Source organism: Zingiber officinale, chromosome 2A, assembly GCF_018446385.1.
Source record: "Zingiber officinale cultivar Zhangliang chromosome 2A, Zo_v1.1, whole genome shotgun sequence".
Classification (NCBI taxonomy): domain Eukaryota; kingdom Viridiplantae; phylum Streptophyta; class Magnoliopsida; order Zingiberales; family Zingiberaceae; genus Zingiber; species Zingiber officinale.
This window is the reverse complement of record NC_055988.1, coordinates 67,911,018-67,929,946: the sequence shown is the minus strand read 5'-3', so window position 1 is coordinate 67,929,946 and position 18,929 is coordinate 67,911,018. Positions and strand designations below refer to the sequence as shown.

General features: G+C 37.9%; 2 protein-coding genes across 3 annotated transcripts; both read left to right on the top strand.

Moving 5' to 3' along the window:
• The first annotated feature begins 2,660 nt into the window (after nt 1-2,660).
• On the top strand, nt 2,661-3,886 carry LOC122039687. 2 transcript variants are annotated; one of them, XM_042599170.1, is made up of 5 exons: nt 2,661-2,910; nt 2,996-3,097; nt 3,175-3,330; nt 3,430-3,557; nt 3,760-3,885. In XM_042599170.1, exons 1-5 carry the CDS (start codon nt 2,802-2,804, stop codon nt 3,802-3,804), a joined length of 540 nt encoding a protein of 179 aa, XP_042455104.1. In that variant the 5' UTR covers nt 2,661-2,801; the 3' UTR covers nt 3,805-3,885. The 2 variants fall into 2 exon arrangements, with proteins under 2 accessions (XP_042455104.1, XP_042455103.1); XM_042599169.1 differs by having other exon boundaries at nt 3,430-3,886.
• A 10-nt stretch (nt 3,887-3,896) lies between these two features.
• LOC122043688 (serine carboxypeptidase-like 19) lies at nt 3,897-4,523 on the top strand. Its single transcript, XM_042604287.1, has 4 exons — nt 3,897-3,906; nt 4,092-4,192; nt 4,266-4,368; nt 4,442-4,523. Exons 1-4 carry the CDS (start codon nt 3,897-3,899, stop codon nt 4,495-4,497), a joined length of 270 nt encoding a protein of 89 aa, XP_042460221.1. The 3' UTR covers nt 4,498-4,523.
• The last annotated feature ends 14,406 nt before the right edge of the window (nt 4,524-18,929 follow it).

Here is an 18,929-nt window from a genome sequence, read left to right as displayed (position 1 = left end):
ATCTTGTCAACATAACTTTATGACAAATAAAATTACCTCAAACACCATGAATTTTGTATGCTACGTTACTGTGGACGTATACAAAAACAAACATTTGTTAGAGGGGGGTTTACCCATTAATTTTATTATCTTCTTAACCTAACTTTATGACAAATACAATTACCTCAAACACCATAAATTTTGTATGTTACGTTAGTATCGACGTTTACAAAATCAAACATTTGTTAGAGGGGGCTTTACCCATTAATTTTATTATCTTGTCAACCTATTTTTATGACAAATTAATAGTTGATTTTTCTTCGGTCACACAAATAATAGCAGTGACTCCGATTGGGATGATACTATTAAATGTGCTTAAGTGTATACCATTACTTGATACTTAGTCTATTTAATAGGATTGTACCCCTTCAGTTGGAGAAGATCATACGCTCCTAAATAATTTCCTATAACCATCTATAAAGGAAGTTTGATCTAGTGATCCTCAAACAAACTCATCCGATGTGGAGGCAGACACTCAAAGCCAACGCGCAAGTTTGTTTGCATCATTTACAAACTAGTAATGGAGACCGTGGAATTTATTTAAAATCCCTCTCCCACTTAGTTATTTAAGATGAGGATTTTAACATGCAAGCACATATCACATGCACACACACACATCACAACAAATAAAAGTAATAAATATGGAAAAATAATTTTCCAACTATTATGACATCTTCCATCATTGTCCTCCGTGTGCCGCCAGCCCTAGTAGTTGTCAAACCAAACCGCCATCCCTAGGGCTCATGTCGTCGCGCCCATCAAGCTTCCTTTTTCGCTGCACCTCTAGTCCTCAAATAGCACCACGCCTCGCAAGGATACGATCCACGACAAAAATAAAATTTTACATATATCGATCCTATATTTCACAAAGGAATGTACATAAAATCTAGATCGAACAAAATGTCAAATTCTAAAACTAATACAGCTCCTGCTGTATTTAATAAATATAATCATGCACACACATAAAATGCCCTCGACATGTCTGAGAGTCTAATCACACATAATCACAATAGGCCGTAATAGTTGGAGCCTGCAACCACAGAGTTAATCTATTTGCACATCCTACTATTTTCATGCCTAAAATATATACACATAAAATGCCCTCGACATGTCTGAGGGTCCAATTTCACATAATCACAATAGGTCGTAATAGTTGGAGCCTGCAACCACAGAGTTAATCTATTTGCACATCCTACTATTTTCATGCCTAAAATATGTATGACGTGCATAATTAAACTAAAAACCAAACACACAGAGGTAATACCTAACTCTGATATCAATTGTTAGTTGTTACTCGGAATACCGTTCTAGTTCCCTTGTACAAAAATTTATACAAGCATAGAACTATTCTAGCTACCCATGTGCTCTACTGAAGTTAAATTTGGATTACAAACGATGCTTAACATTATTAATCCAAATTGCCCTTCAGAATTTAAACTTGGATTGGAAACGATACTTAACATTTTTACTCCAAGTTTAACCGATGTGTTCTTCATAAGTTAAACCATATTATAGAAGTTAATTAAATATCTATTTCAAAGATCGGCTTCCAGATTAAACATAGCGAGGCACTAGGCCTTCTTGGGTATGAGATCATCCACCACTTCCTAGACAAAGCCTTTCAAAGAAATCAGATATTTAACTTCTTACAGTAAACTAGGTTTAACTACAGAGACCTCGAAAAAAGCACAATATCAAAAACATGAAATCGAAAAATAAAATCGATAACAAAACGATAACCTAAAACCGATAACCTCTTATGTTTAGTAATTCAAGATCTATACAAAAGGATGAGTTAGTCATGATGCGGAAACAAATAACTAGTTATACCTTTTGTAACTTATAGACCTCTTGATCTTCTATTGCATTCCTCTCCTTCTCTTGGACGTCGTGTGGGCGACGATCTACCAAGATGAAATCCACCCAACACTACAAGAAAAATGTCATTCAACAACACTCAAACGACAACGGTTTTATACCAAACCGTTGTCTTTTTATCTTTTAACAACGGTTTTAACAAAAACTGTTGTCTTTTAGTAATTTTTTTGGCCTATGACAACGATTTTTAAAAACTGTTGTCAATTTATGTTTTTTTAGGATACGACAATGGTTTTAAAAGGGAACGACAGTAGTTTTTTAAAACTGTTGTCTGTGTGCACTTTTTTAGGATTACGACAACAGTTTTTAAAAACCGTTGTCTATTAAGTGTTGTTGAATGCGTTTGTTTTGTCTTTCGCCACTTTTTCTCCTTCGTCATTTGTCTGTTTTACGCTTTGTTTTTTTCTGTCTCTTTCCCAAAACCCTACTCTTCACAGCCTCCTCCTCACCGCCCTCTTCGTCGCCTCCCTCCTCACCACCCTCTTCACCGCCTTCTTCGCCGCCTCCCTCCTCACCGCCCTCTTCTCCGCCTCCCTCTTCGCCGCCTCCCTCCTCACCACCCTCTTCGCTACCTCCTTCCTCGCCGCCCTCTTCGTCGCCTCAACTTTCGGCCTCGCCACCTCCTCCTCGCGGCCTCTACTTTCAGCCATCTTCACCGCCTCCTCCTCGTCGCCTCGACTTTCAGCCAGTTCCAACACAAGAAGGAAGAAGAAGGAAGGAGGAGGAGGAAGATGGAAATCCCTCTCCTGATTGTCTCACTGATCTTTCTCTGCTTCTTTTCCTCTGCTCTCTCATCTTCTGTGGTCACCTATTTACCTGGATTCCAAGGCCCCCTTCCCTACATGACCAAGGGAAGCTTGGTCTACGATCGGCGGCGGTGAATCATGTTTCGGCGTCTCCTGTTGCAGCATCCCCGCCGTGGCGTCGCCACTGGCTTCCTCGCTCTCACCGCCTTCACTCTCGGTTCCTCCGACGGCCCCTCCCTCCCCACAAGTAACCCTCCTTTCTTCCTTTTCCCTTCACCTCCTTTCTCAATATTTTCTCTTCTTTCTCACGCATGTGCTCCCCTTCGTAAAAGATGTCGCCATTTCGATATGCGATCCGTTTCGGCAATTTCTGTCTTCGACTTCGTCGATTTTCTCGCAAGATTTCACGCTTCCATTCTCAGTCTTTTCTCCAGGTTTAAACCTAACCTATCGTCCTTAAAGTTTTCTTTCATCGATTTGGAGTTGCATAATCTTTTAATCTGATTCGTAGAGTTTTTTGCACGGCATTTTCCAACCGCGTGCCCTCTTCCACCTCCGGATTCAAGTAAGGACGTGGCATGCTGCAGTGGATGCCTCAAAAGGAACTCTATTGTCAAAGCGGCCGCGGCAGCTGGTCCTGCCGTGGTGAATATATGTCTTACTGAAGGTGAAAGGACTTTATTGTGTCTTCAGATTTCCTCAATATGTGGATTTTTTTTAGGTGTATTCGTTTGAACGATGAGCTTTTTCCAATACTTCTTTTCAGATGTATATGGTCCTATGCCTATAATGGGTATAGGGTCTGGCACTATCATTGATCCTGATGGGACGATCTTGACCTGTGCACATTGCATAGCAGACTTTTCTAGTAGGCAAGTGATCTCAAAAGGCAAAGTGAGTATGCAAACCTACAACTTAGTTATTCATCTTGATGAAGAAATGCGCTTAGAACTGGATGAGGACTGAGAATTTGAATTTGCAAGTTATATCCAGTTGGACTTGGTTACAAATACTATCTGGGTGAAGTTACAAGCAATTAGATTTCATCATGTAGACTAATAAAGATTGTGACTCATGTCTTAGTCCACCTTTGTAGGGCGGAAATTGTAGAAGATTGCAAGATGCATATCGGTCTTTTTGAAGTTTCCTTGGTTAGCTTGCTGTCATACAAGTTTGAAAGATGTTCTCCTAACTCAGTCTGGTTCATATCTGACTATGCTAAGTTTGCTTGAGATGATGAGATGTAATAGTCCTGGACCATATCTTTAAGTTTCCTGGACCATATAAGGGAAGCTTGGTCTACCATCCTTATTCCTGGACCAAGGTAACTTCTTCTTCTTGATCAGTAATTGAGGAAGCAATATGATACATGCTTTTGTCCTGTCTGCGTGAAAACATTCGTGCAGGTAGCCAACATTATCTTTGTAGATTCCCCGTTGGGTTCTGGATTCTCATACTCAAGAAAATATGAAGGGTATGATGCCAACGATACTATTTGGTCCGAACAGGCTTCTAAGTTTCTTTTACAGGTGGGAAAGATCATATATATTCCTGATGTAATTACTGTAAGTGCCTTAAATATGTAATCTTTCACTTTTGCAGTGGCTTGTTGAGCACCCACAGTTCATCTCCAATCCCCTCTACATTGCTGGGGATTCATATGCTGGAAAAATTGTACCTATGGTGGCCAAAAGAATATTGGATGGTAACTCTACTTTTAATGTAAACTATTGATGAGGGTGTTAATTTACATGCCATTTTCATTTACTGTAATTCAGGTATTGATGAAGGGAAAGAACCATTACTTAACCTCCAGGTAAATTGCTTGAATTGATGGGCCACTGGCAATAAAGGGAAAGAATCTAATTTTGATCTTTAAATTATGTCATAGTTTATATGAAAGAAAAAGCCTTGGCTTTCAGGGTTACTTGATTGGCAATCCATCCACGGGTGGAAAAGTCGATACCAATTCTAAAATACCTTATGCTCATAGCATGGGAATCATATCAGATGACTTCTTTGGGGTAATCTTAGTAGATCAACTAGGACGAATTTCTCAAAATGATCTTTGGTATCACTTCACGAATTGTTATTTAGTTATTATTTTTTTCCAATTAATTATATTTTATTCTTTAAGATCATATAATTTATGTGTGTTCACAGTTCACAAAAGCGGAGTACTCTCAAGAAGAAATTGATGAAGTGCGCTCTGAGATAGCAGAATGCATACAAGATCATATTTATGAATAGGTATATACATGAGTTCATCTTATTTCATTTGACAATAATAATATTCAGTTAAATTGAATACATGCTACTTATACTTGATTGCACTTAATTTGGAGATATCTGTCTCTGAGTCCATTTACCAAATCCAATCGGCATGACTAAACTGCATACTTGATGCGCCAACATCAAATACAAACCGATAACTTAATCCTTTGTCAAATATAAAAATTGATTAACCTTAATCCTTTGTCAAATATGTATACTGTATTTTGGTTTACATAACAAACTTTCTGGGGTTCTCAATTTTATAATGTAGATGTCTTTGTTTAGAAGGGTAATAATCTTGTTACTGCAGCATCTTCATTTTTTAGATGACTCCATTATTAATAGTGATGAAGGGGGTATTTTACATCAAATTGAGATGATTATGGCCAATTTTTTCTGGGGTTCTATCAGTTCCAATAGGAAGATTCACTGGATCTCTTGGAAAGATATTTGTAAACCTAAGCTAGAAGGAGGATTGGGAGTAGAGAACACACTTGTAGAAATTTCTGTCTAGCATGTACTGTGGGTCAGTCTCTCCTGTGGTGGTTTTACTCAAAAACAAAGCTTCACATTGTTGGAAAAGGACGTTACAGATGAGAAACGTAGCAGAAGAGCAGATTAGATGGCGTTTAGGTGAAGATCATATTAATTTCTGGTTTGATACATGGTTAGATGCAGGTCCTTTGTTAAATCCCTCAGTCTCATCGTTAAATCTTGGGCTTTTATGTTCTTTACTAATTCTATCTGTGTGATTTCCATGATCTAATTAGCGGTATCCTCTATGATGTTGTTGGAAGTTTGGATTGCTCTTTTCTACTCTCTATTCCGTGTAAAAACTAAATAAACCATCTCTATGCTTTAGCATGATTGTCGGAGAATTTTATTCGAATATGAATTGGGGAAAATGCTAATATAGTTAGGAATTTTGATTCCTGCTAGAAGTTAGGCCGTTTACTGAGTCTATTTGAGTATCAAGAGAGTAGATCCTTATGATAATTGTGGGTTGATCAATTTGCTTGCTCTGTGAATTTAAATTAGTAAAGCTTGTTTGCTTAATTCTCTGTGTGCTGCTTTGTTGCTTCAGCCCTTGTTTGTATTTGTGATTTTGTATGCTCCGGAAATAAGTTGGAACTTGATTTTTCATGTCTAATTTAGCTAGATTCTATAATGCTTTTTTGATGCTCGATGATAGAACCAGAATCTGGTTGTTGCTCTAAGCCATTTCTGCAAGTAGATTTTCCTGAATTTGCTATTAATTAAGCAAATGCTATATGTAGATCTGCAAGTCTTCGATTTTTAGATTAATTTAAATAATTATGCTGATTTACTAAAGAAATTGCTGGCGGATTATCTCGCTAACAAAGCAGTTGAACCCATAGTAGATGGAGTTTCGCTAGACTTCAAATTGGATAGAATTTTTTTTGGTATATGTAAAGTTGATAGGTTTGGTTTACCATACTTAAGAGTTACTTGTAAAGCCATATAGCTAGTCTTTTAAGACATACTACTCTGAGTTTTTGTAAAACTGTAATAAGGTCAGGTGTGAAATTTCCAAGAGATCCATTTTTTATGCCATTTACTCCTAGGAAATGAATTAACTTGCAATCATATGCTATTTACCTCAGGGAAAAGATAATGACTCGTTTCTATGAAAGGAGAAGAAAAGAGAAGCTAAGAGGGAGGAGAAACCAGAAAAGGCTGCAGTTTAGAAGATGCACAGGCTGTTTAGAAGATGCACAGGTAGAGAAGACGTGCTCCAACAAAACATGATATTTTGGACTATATGTGTGATATATATAAACTTTTGGCTGTGTAAACTTTTGTGATGTTTGAATGTTGATGTTTGGTACTTTAATGATGTTTGGATGATGATGTTTGGTACTTTAATGAAATTTGCATTGTAAATATTGATTATGTAGGTTTTTTATCAATGAAATTTGCACTGGATGTTTTTTATAAACCATTGAGTAGGAAAAGATTAATAAGTTTTTTATTTATTGTCAAAATGTTGTATATTGTACCCAAAGACATCAGTTTAAATATGCCAAACTGTTGTCAATGGCGTTAAAAGACAATAGTGACAAACTGATGTTATTTAACATCGTTGTCTAAAAAGACAACGGTTTTTAACCGTTGTCAAACCGATGTCATTGGCAAAAAAGACAACGCTTTTTAGCCGTTGTCGTAGACAGTTCAAAACTGTTGTTGAAAAGCCTAGGCATACGCTCAAAGACAATGGTGAAAAACTGTTGTCTTTGTAGGAAAAGACAACAGTTTTTCACCGTTGTAAAAATGTTGTCTTTGCCTTCAAAGACAACGGTTAAAAACTGTTGTCGTTGGCCACCCCTTTTAACAACACAACCTTTAACAACAGTTCAAAATGGCCTACGACAATGGTTTAAAACCGTTGTTGTTTGTCTTTTTTCTTGTAGTGCAAGCTTCTTCCTTTACTTCCATGTTTCGGCCACCTTCCACCAAAGGATACTAGGATGCAATACCTCCTTCACTTCTTTCTTCTTCTTCTCCAAGCAACCGGCCACCAATGTCTCTCCAAGGCTTGATGCTGCCGGCCACAAAGAAGAGGAAAGGGAGAAGAGGGAGAGCCGGCCACAAGGAATATAGAAGAGGAATAAGAGATGTATGTTATACCATAAGGCACCACCTCCTCTTCTTTTATAATCCTTGGTGATTGTAAAAAGGGAAAGTTTTATAACAAAAAAAAAATAAAAGTTCCTTTTCTATCATGGCATGGGCGACAACAAGCTTGTGCTCCATGCAAGGAAAGATTTTAAACAAAATTAAAATCTCTCTTCTAAAATCATTTTTGTGGATAGCTATAAAAGGAATGTTTTATAAATTAAAATCTCTCACTTTTAAATCCTTTTATGAATATCTATAAAAGAAAAGATTTTAAAATAAAACATCTCTGTTAAAACATGGTTACAAAAAAGAAAAGTTTTATCAAAAAATTAAAATCTTTCTTTCACATTATATATAACTACAATAAGGAAAGACTTCAAATCTCTCTTTTTAATCATTTGAAGAAAAGCTATAAAAGGAAAGATTTTAAAATTTAAACCTCTCTTTTAAAACAATGTGGATGACATCATAAAAGGAAAGACTTTATTAAAATTTTATTTTTAATAAAACTTCATTTTCTCTTATGATATGGCCGACCCCCTTGCTTGGGCACCAAGCAAGGCTTGGTCGGCCCTAGCTTGAGCTCAAAGCTTGGCTTGGCCGACCCCTTGCTTGGGCTCCAAGCAAGGATGTGGCCGACCCTTAAGCTTGGTTAAGAAGCTGGGCTTTGGGTAGATATAAGGCTTTATAAATAAGAGGTTACAACAAGGACCGAGAGGAGGAATTGATTTTGATCTCCCGATGAGCTTGAGCTTCCCGTGTTCGCTCCGAACACCCAACTCAAGTTCATCAATTATAACTCATACCACTAAAGAGTTATTATTGTACTACCGCACCAATCCCATATTACAATATGAGCTCCTTCTTATCATGAGCTCGCTAATCTCTCTATGTTTAAAATATTGAATGCTCATTAATTAAATGAGTTACTGACAACTCACTTAATTAATATCTAACTCTAAGAGTAGTACCACTTAACCTTATTGTCATGTCGGACTAAGTCCACCTGTAGGTTTTACATGACAATCCTTATGAGCTCCTCAAGGGGACATCATCAACCTATATCACTAGGACACAACTTCATTCTATAATCAACAACACACCATATAAATAATATCATTTCCCTACTTATTGGGCCTATTGATTTAACGAACTAAATCTCGCCCTTTGATAAATTAAAGAAATAAATATTAAATATACATGCTTGTTATTATATCATGATTAAGAGTGCGCACTTCCATAATAACAGAGGTCCTGTTCTTTTTTTTTACAGCTAGTATAAAAAGAACAACCTCAAATGGTCCTGTTTAATACACACATAGTGTACTAGTGTAATTTTATAGTTAAGATAAACTAATACTAAATTACACTACAATCACACCAATGGTTTGCCCCATTCCATCTTGGTTGTGAGCTACTATTTATAATTTATAAGGAACTGATAACATGATCTTCTGTATCACACCAAACACCATGTTATCTACAATATAAATTAAATGGACAACTGCATTTAACATAAATGCAGACATTTGACCAATGTGATTCTTATTTCAAAATATAAATATTCATACAAAAAGCTAGACTTTTAGTATAAATCCTAACAACAATCTCCTACTTGGCCTATATGTGAGTTGTATGTGAAATACAAGTAAAACTTTAGTTGATATCAAACTTTATTGGTACAAAATACCCCTGTAAATAATCTGGCCCATTAACTTCATTGGTATAGGACTAAAGAGGTTATAGCTACTGTATATGATTGTTGCAAGCCCTAACAATAATCACAATACTAATGTCATTAATGACATAGATCAAGATGTGGATGTGTAGAGTGGAAATTACACAAAATGTGATCAATACATGTCAATTTCCAACTGGTCCTAAGATGATCTCAAAAGAGGTCAGATCATATTTGCAAAATATTTTATGCTAAACTACAATAGTAAATTATGATCAATTTTATGATTCCAAAAAGAGTCTTGATCATATTTACAAACACTAAATGCTAAACAGCAGTAGTAAATGATGATATCACAGTCAGAGTGTCAAACATACATATAAATTCTCATTAATGTTTTGACCTCTAAGTACATACAATAATCAAAACAAATGTTTGTCTTTATTAATCAACATAGAGCAATAAAAAATAAATACAAACTTCAACTAGATGAGTTCTTCTTCCATAAGAAGAACTCTCATATCCACAACATGCGCATGAAACACCTTAGGCACCAAGCCTTTGGTGAGTGGATCAATCAAATGGAATCTGTTCTGATGTGCTCTACCATAATCTGACAACTTTAAACTCTTTCTTTAACCGTTAGAAACTTGATATTAATGTGCTTGGACTTCGACAAACTGCCATTATTCTTGACATAAAGTTCTGCGACTTTATTATCACAGTAGATCCTCAGTGGCCTGTCAATGCCATCAACGATCTATAATGTTGTGATAAAATTCCGCAGCGAAATCTCGTGATTGGATGCTTCGTAGCATGCTACCAACTATGCCTCCATAGTAGAAGTAGCTACTAGCATCTGCTTGACACTCTTCCAAGATATAGCCCCTCCAGTAAGCATGAAGATATAGCCCGAAGTAAACCTCCTGCCATCCAAGTATCCAGAAAAATTAAAGTCTGAATATCCAATCATCTCCAAGTGATCTGATCTCCGATACGTGAGCATACGTTCTTTAGTTCTTTGCAAATACTGCATCACTCTCTTTACCGCTTTCCAGTGTGACGGTCCTGGGTTACTAATATATCTGCATAACATCCCCACTATAAATGTTATATCTGGTCGAGTACAAACTTGTGCATACATGAGACTTCCCACTGTTGACGTATATGGGAATTGCTCTATCTCCTTTATTTCAAGTTCAAGCCGTGGACACTGCTGCAAGCTGAACTTGTCACCTCTTGACACAGATGTGTCATCGGGTGTACAGTTCTGCATATCATACCTTATAAGAACCTTTTCAATATAGGCCTGTTGTGAAAGTCCAAGAATGCCTCTTGAATGATCACGATAGATCTGTATGCCTAAAATAAAGGATACTTCACCACGATATTTCATTTCAAAATTACCAGATAGAAATGACTTAGTTTGAAGCAACAGATCTTTATTATTGCTTGCAAGTAATATATCATCTACATACAAAATAAGTATAACAAACTTGCTCCCACTGAACTTGACATATATGCACTGATCAACGGGGTTCTCTTTAGATCCAAATGAGGTAACCACTTGATCAAATTTCCGGTACCACTGACGGGATGCCTGTTTTAAATCATAAATGGACTTCTTTAATTTACATACTAGGTGCTTTGAGTCTTTAGACTCAAAGTTCTCTGGTTACACCATATATATAGACTCCTCTATGTCTCCATTGAGGAATGCAATCTTTACGTCCATTTGATGTAGCTCTAAATCATAATGAGCAACAAGTGCCATGATTACCCTAAGGGAGTCTTTCGTTGACACAGGTGAGAAAGTCTCCTTGTAATCAATGTCTTCTTTCTGAGTGAATCCCTTGGCAACAAGACAAGCCTTATATTTTTCGACATTGCCCCTTGAATCTAACTTGATTTTAAATATCCATTTACAGCCAATGAGCTTCTTTCCTTCAGGCAATTCTACAAATTCCCAAACGTCATTATCCGTCATAGACTTCAACTCTTCTTGCATGACATTAATCCACCTTTCAGGATTAGAGTATTTTTTGACTTATTGTAAAGATGTAAGATCACTCTTCAACCCTATGTCAAAATCATGCTCTTGGAGATAAATATAATCACAAGAATTCGTGGTTCTCCATTCCCTTGTGGATCGCCTTGAAGGCACTTGTGTTTGAAGTGGTTGAGGTACTTGCTCATGAATATGAGGCAATACTTCAATTTCAGTGGCAGGTTCCTCCAATTGCATTGGAGATGTCATGGGAATATCTTGATTCATTAGGCTCACTGGATGTGTGATACCCATAATGTGTAGTATGGTAACCATTCCACTACTAATCGCACTAGTAGTAACCACAGGAAGATCGCCAATACTTTCCTCAAAAGATACTTCCATGATTTTATTACTCCCACTGTCCTCAATGAACTTGGCATTTCTTGTTTCGAAGAAGGATCTATTAGAGGGATCATAAAATTTATACCCTCTTGATTTCTCAGAGTATCCTATAAAATTATAGCTAACCATTCTTGAGTCCAGTTTCCTTTCATTAGGCTTGTAAGGCCTAGCTTCAGCTAGACAACCCTAGACGTGTAAGTGCCTAATGCTAGGCTTCTTACCCGTCCACATCTCGAATGGGGTTTTAGTTACTTCCTTACTAGGTACTCTATTGAGTAGGTAAACTGCAGTCTTGTGTGCTTCATCCCACAAGAACTCTGGTAGAGAAGTGAAAGTCATCATACTTCTTACCATGTCTTTTAGGGTTTGATTGTGACGCTCAGCTACACCATTCTGACTATGTGTACCAAGTATGGTATACTGAGGCACAATTTCACACTCAGTAAGGTAATTCACAAAAGGTCCTAGATGTTGTTCACCTGATCCATCATATCCACCGTAATATTCACCTCCACGGTCGGATCGAACAACTTTAATTTTCTTACCTAGTTGAAGTTCAACTTCGGCTTTGAAATTTTTGAACATGTCCAAAGATTGTGATTTCTCATGAATAAGGTAGAGATAGCCAATTCTGGAATAATTGTCTATGAAACTAATAAAATATGTGTGTCCATTCAAAGATACCTTACGAAATGGTCCATAAATATCCGTATGTATTAGCTCCAAAAAATCACTACAACAGCTAGCCCCCTTATTCCTTTTGTTAGTGGGTTTCCCCTTGAGACACTCTATGCAGACATCAAAATATGACATGTCAAGGGAATCGAGAATTCCCTGTGACATTAACCTTTCTAGGCATTGTTGTGATATATGTCATAAACGCCTAAGCCACAACATGAAAGAATTCTCGTTAGTCAATTTACGTTTCGTACCTATACTATGTATTATCACATTGTCAACTGTAGGAGTAAAGGTATTTAATTTATAAAGTTTATCAACCAAGGAACCATTGCCAACCAACACTAAATTAAAGAAAATACTAAAAATTCCATTTCTAAATGAACAATAATAACCTGATTTGTTCAAACAAGAAATTGAAATTAAATTTCGTCGAAAAGACGGTATAATAAATATATTTTCTAAATCCATAAAAATATTGATTCCTAAACAAAGCCTAAAAACACCAATCGACTTGACTTTAGCCTTCTTTCCATTTCCTATATAGATATATCTTTCACCATTAAGCGGAAGTCGGCTCCTGAGACAACCCTTTCTTTACACGCCAGTTGACGTACTTGAAGCAGTCTTTCTTCATATGACCTTTCTTCTAGCAAAAGAAACGAGTGGATTCCTTATCCTGCTTCTTGTGCTACTTATGACCATTGTCTCCAGAATCTGCATTTTGTTTTTCTTTTCCTTTGTTATTGATCCTCTTTCGTTTCTTGCTCATACTTTGAGAACCAAATGCTAAGTGAGCACTCTTAGATGTCTCAATCTTTAGTCTCCCCTCCTCTTGCACGCATTGGGCAATAAACTCATTCAATGCCCACTTTTCTTTTTGAGTTTTATACGATATCTTAAAAGGAGTGAACCATGCAGGCAGAGACAACAAGACGAAATGCACTAACATACCCTTAGACATATCAAGTTTTAGTACTTTTAGACTTGTCGCTATATTGGACTGTTGGGTTTTTCGGGCCGCGAAAACCGCTTTTTCGCGTCGCGGAAACCCTGAAACCCCGCCATCGGATCCGTGCGAAGAATAAAACTTTCTAAAACTTATGAGTACGAGTTTATAAACTATAGATCTACATTAGAGTACGAGTTTTACCCTTGATGCGTGCCTTTCGCGAATCCCACTCGTCCAAGGTGTTGGATCTCAAGTTGTCAAGGTAGACAACTCTCTATGCGTATCCACACGAACAAAGAGGGAGAAAAACCAAACTAAAGTGTGCTAGCACCTTAGTAGGGTTCAGCCAAGGTAGGAGGAGAGGGAGAGAAGAAAGAACTCAAGGAGGAAGAAGATGTGAATGAGCCTTGAATGAAAATAATTTCATTCTCCTTCATTTTGTGTGGCCGGCCACAATTGTAACCCCTTTACAATTAATGTGGCCGGCCACATTAAATGGAAAGGAGGCTTGTAACCTCCATGATGTGGCACACACATGTGCTTGACATGATGATGTGGCATATCATCATTGGCCACCTAATGTCAAGTCACAAATGATGTGGCATAAAGTCAAGTCAAACTTGACTCTTTCTCTTCCTCTTCCTCTCAAGTCAAGTCAAACTTGACTTAATCTCTCTCATGGTTGATCTAATTCAACGATTTAATTCAAGCCAATTTAATATAATGAATCTAATTCATTTAATTAAATTGATTCAATGAGTCATAATCTAAATTAGACTTATTGAATACATGAATCAACTTGAGTCCAACTCAATTAGCCCAATTAGGATTACTCTTAATCCAATTTGATTCATCAAATGAATCTAATCCTCTTGGTTCATCATATGAACCTAATCTCCATCTAATTGTCCTTAGTGTGTGACCCTATAGGTTCTTGTAACGTTGGCAATGCCCCTAAACCTATTTAGGAGCATAAGTAATGAGCGGTATCTAGCAACACATCATTACTACCCAAGTTACAAGAATATTGAGATCCAACATCACCTTGTGACTACTAATTGTGACTCTTCACAATATATGACAAGTGTCCTTCTATCCTAGACATCTAGATTGATCAATGTGAGGCATAGACTGTGTCATCCTCTGACCAATCTAAATCTTGATCTCCAAGTAGACTCACTAAATCAAATGAGCTTAATATCTCATATTGACTCATTTGGGTATGGCCATGCACTTTGTGGTCTCACTCTATCAAGAATATCGATGTCGCTCCCGTCATATAGGAGGGATAGATCCCATCTACATCACTCACATCCCTCTGTATAATTCGTTACATACCCAGTAATCGCTTTTATAGTCCACCCAGTTACGGGTGACGTTTGACGAAACCAAAGTACATAACTCCTGATGTAGGGATCTATGGTGACTTCAGGTCCAAGGACTAGTAGTCATACTAATGACTTTTTCAAAATAGTTTTGGAAGGGAAAAACGAAAGACGTAAGAATCTATTTTTAAAACAATAGTATATAGTTCGTTTTTTCTAAAGAACCCCCTCTGCTCAATTGGTGGTTTCACCAATTCAGAGCAACCTATCTCTGATACCAATTGTAGGATCGTAGACGTGCTAGGGGGGTGAATTTCACGCATTACTTTTTCACTCATTTCAAAAAACACACAGAATATGTAGCGGAATAAAAAATGAAAAGACAAGCAACGCTAACAAGCTTTCTTTTACTTGGTTAGGAGCCTGTGGCGACTCTTATTTCAAGGTCTGCGATCGTTGATCACTTTCGTTGGGCAATCACTATAGATTCGGAAATTGAGTACAAGTACAAATATGCATCTTACAAGTATTGCTCAAAATTAAACTTGCTACCAATGACTTGGAGAAATAGAACTTCTAGCTTGATCATTGAGCTTGATCATCGTCGAAGTAGCGTTTAGACGTTTTTCGGAGTGCGCGCAAGAGCTTAGGTTGTTCTTCAAGATTTGTTGTCGAAGCACCTAGTCGAGCCCTCCTTTTATAACCGAGCTTGATCTGATCCATATCCCCTGATCTTAGGATCAGGTTTGACCCACCGTCGATTGGTCGAGCTCAAAATTAAACTTGTTACCAATGACTTGGAGAAATAGAACTTCTAGCTTGTTCGTCGTCAGAGCAACGTTTAGACATTTTTCGGAGTGCGCGCAAGAGCTCAGGTTGTTCTTCAAGAATTGTTGTCGAAGCACCTGGTCGAGCCCTCCTTTTATAGCCGAGCTTGATCTGATCCATATCCCCTGATCTCGAGATTAGGTTTGACTCATTGTCGATCGGTCAACTGATCCTGCCTGAATCAGTTTGCCTTCCAGGTCTTTTGCTTGGATATACTTTCTTCGTTCGGTCGACTGATCCCCAACACATCTAGTCTGATCAATTTGGCTCGACCATGTCACCGCTTATCCCCGATTCAGTCGACCAATCCTGAGGTTCGGTTAACCGATCCTTAGGTCGAACTCGGTCCACTCGTTGGAACTCTGCTATGTTTGCTTGGAGGTTCGGTCGACCGATCCCCAAGTTCGGTCGACCGATCCAGGCCGAACATCAACCTGCAGAATCATTAGTCTTCCTATAAAACAGAGTTAACACATAGCAGATAATAAATAACTTTGACAGCCTTCGGATTGTCCGGTTCTGACTTTGGATTTCCTCTAGAAACCATAGGTTGAACCGACGCCTATTATTTCCTCAACGGGAAATGCATCCTCACCTACTCGTCTCAGGAGAAGTTACCTATTGCCAAACTGGTCCTTCAGACCAACTGGACATTTTCTCAGCGCCCGAGCCTTCCGATCTTCATGCTGGACATCTGCTCCATGGCCCGTCCAGACTTCCACCTGATCCGCGACCACTAGGATTTCAACCTAGAGTCCCCGACTCTAGAATTTTTCCCGAAGCGCTCGACCTGCCAAGACTTTCCACCTAGGATTACCACCCCCCAGGACCTAGGGTTACCACCCCCTAGGATTTTCCACCTGCCTAACCACAGCTAGGACTTTTCCTCACCTAGGGTTACCATCTCCTAGAACCTAGGGTTACCACCCCCTAGGGTTTTCCACTTGCCTAAAATCCACTAGGACTTTTGCCTAAAAACACTTAGGACTTTTCCTGCAAGCTCAATCAACCTTATTAGATAACAAGACAACTTAACTTTGTACCCTTTGACATAATCAAAACCCAGGTTCGATCGTCAGATGCTTCTTGCACCAACAAGATCTTCCATCTTTATCGATCCATCCACTTCCGGAGCAAGGAGACTCTCCGAAGACATCGACAACGTGTAGCTAAGCATCTCTTCTCCTCATTTCTTGTATTTAAGTTGTAAGAATCTTATCCTTCATATCTTTGGTTTGTTCTTCCTTTGCAATGGAGTAGATTCTGTAGATCTAAGATGTAGGAAGTAGTTGTGATATGATGTGATGTATGAACTATGTATTTGGTTAATTTCCTATGCTATGATATGTTTATACCATGTTCCATGTGTGTTGTGCCTTATATGTATTTGATGAAATATATGTGAGGTCAATTCATGTAAATGTAGGATTTTGTTCACCATGTAGAGGGGCCTTAGATTATAAGACTTGTTGGGTTTTTCGGGCCACGAAAACCGCGTTTTCGCGTCGCGGAAACCCCGAAAGCCCCAGCCACCGGATCCGTGCAAAGAAAAATAAAATAAAATATGAGTACGAGTTTCTAAACCTTGATCTACAGTAGATCTACAAAGGGAAACAAAGAATATACCCTTGATGCGCGCCCTACGCGAATCCCGCTAATCCAATGGTGCCGGATCTCAAGGTTGTCAAAGTAGACAACCCTCTAGAAGTATCCACACGAACACAAGAAGGAGATCACCAAACTAAAGTGTGCTAGCACCTTAGTTAGGTTTGGCAAGATGAGGAGAGGGAGAGAAGAAAATGGAGCAAGGAAGAAGATGGAATGAATGAGAATAATTCACAAAATGAAACTTATTCATCCCATTCATGTGGTCGGCCACATTAAGAGCATGTGTAACTCCCATGGAATGCCAAGAGTCACAACTCTTGGTAACTCCCATGATGTGGCATCTCACTTAAGCAACCATGATGATGTGGAGCATCATCATTGGCCCACTCAATGCCAACTCACCAATGAGGTGACATAAAGTCAAGTCAAACTTGACTCTTCATCTTCCTCCCAAGTCAAGTCAAACTTGACTTAATTTCTCTCATGGTTGATCTAATCCAACCATTTAATTCAAGCCAATTTAATATAATGAATCTAATTCATTTAATTAGATTGATTCAATGAGTCATAATCTAAATTAGACTCATTGAACACATGAATCAACTTGAGTCCAACTTAATTAGCCCAATTAGGATTACTCTTAATTCAATTTGATTCATCAAATGAATCTAATCCTCTTGGTTCATCATATGAACCTAATCTCCATTTAATTGTCCTTAGTGTGTGACCCTATAGGTTCTTGTAATGTTGGCAATGCCCCTAAATCCATTTAGGAGCATAAGTAATGAGCGGTATCTAGCAACACATCATTACTACCCAATGTTACAAGAATGTTCAGATCCAACATCACCTTGTGACTACTAATTGTGACTCCTCACAATATATGACAAGTGTCCTTCTATCCTATACATCTAGATTGATCAATGTGGGGCATAGACCGTGTCATCCTCTGACCAATCTAAATCTTGAATTCCAAGTAGACTCACTAAATCAAATGAGCTCAATATCTCATATTGACTCATTTGGGCATGGTCATGCACTTCGTGGTCTCACTCTATCAAGAATATCGATGTCTCTCCCGTCATATAGGAGGGATAGATCCCATCTACATCACTCACATCCCTCTGCATAATTCGTTACATACCCAGTAATCGCCTTTATAGTCCACCCAATTACGGGTGATGTTTGACGAAACCAAAGTACATAACTCCTTATGTAGGGAACCATGGTGACTTCAGGTCTAAGGACTAGTAGTCATACTAATAGCCACATGAGAAAGTATATGACACTCATATAACGATCCATGATACTTTCTCATGGCGGGTCATTCAGTATACATTCTCCAATGCATACCCATGTGTCAACTTGATATCTCTATATCCATGACTTGTGAGATCAAGTCATCAAGTTGACCTACATGCTAGTCTTATTACATTAACATTGTCCCTGAATGTTAATACTCGACTAGGAATGATTAAGAGTAGTGTTCCCTATATCATCTCACTATCGGTTCAACTAACCGATTGATATAGGTGAGAACCTTCTACTCAAGGACGCTATTATACTTAGTTTATTTGGCGCCAATACAAGTAAGTATAATAACCAAAACAATAAATGCCTTTATTTATATATAAGAATATGATACAACAAGTCCATAATATAATCATCAAATGATTGGCTCTAGGGCTCTAACTAACAAGACTACAGAATCTTGTGACAGAAGGTATCCCTTACTTTCTATGGCATTTTCTTGAAACTAGGATCAATTCCCTATAAGGGAAACTAATTAGAGTTTAGAGAGAAATTAATATTAGGAAGTGATTTGTGTAATCTAGGAATGTATGACCAGAGGGTCTTAGTGACAGAGATTCCCTCTTAATCGGACTTTCTA

What these genes read in the sequence shown, in the direction of transcription:
- LOC122039687 (XM_042599169.1), top strand. Translation starts at nt 2,802, where the DNA reads ATGTTTCGGCGTCTCCTGTTGCAGCATCCCCGCCGTGGCGTCGCCACT. An exon ending in ATTCTCAGTCTTTTCTCCAG is followed by an intron (nt 3,098 to 3,174) that starts GTTTAAACCTAA and finishes TCTGATTCGTAG; the next exon opens with AGTTTTTTGCACGGCATTTT. An exon ending in GAATATATGTCTTACTGAAG is followed by an intron (nt 3,331 to 3,429) that starts GTGAAAGGACTT and finishes ACTTCTTTTCAG; the next exon opens with ATGTATATGGTCCTATGCCT.
- LOC122043688 (XM_042604287.1), top strand. An exon ending in CTTCTAAGTTTCTTTTACAG is followed by an intron (nt 4,193 to 4,265) that starts GTGGGAAAGATC and finishes TCACTTTTGCAG; the next exon opens with TGGCTTGTTGAGCACCCACA. An exon ending in GGCCAAAAGAATATTGGATG is followed by an intron (nt 4,369 to 4,441) that starts GTAACTCTACTT and finishes ACTGTAATTCAG; the next exon opens with GTATTGATGAAGGGAAAGAA.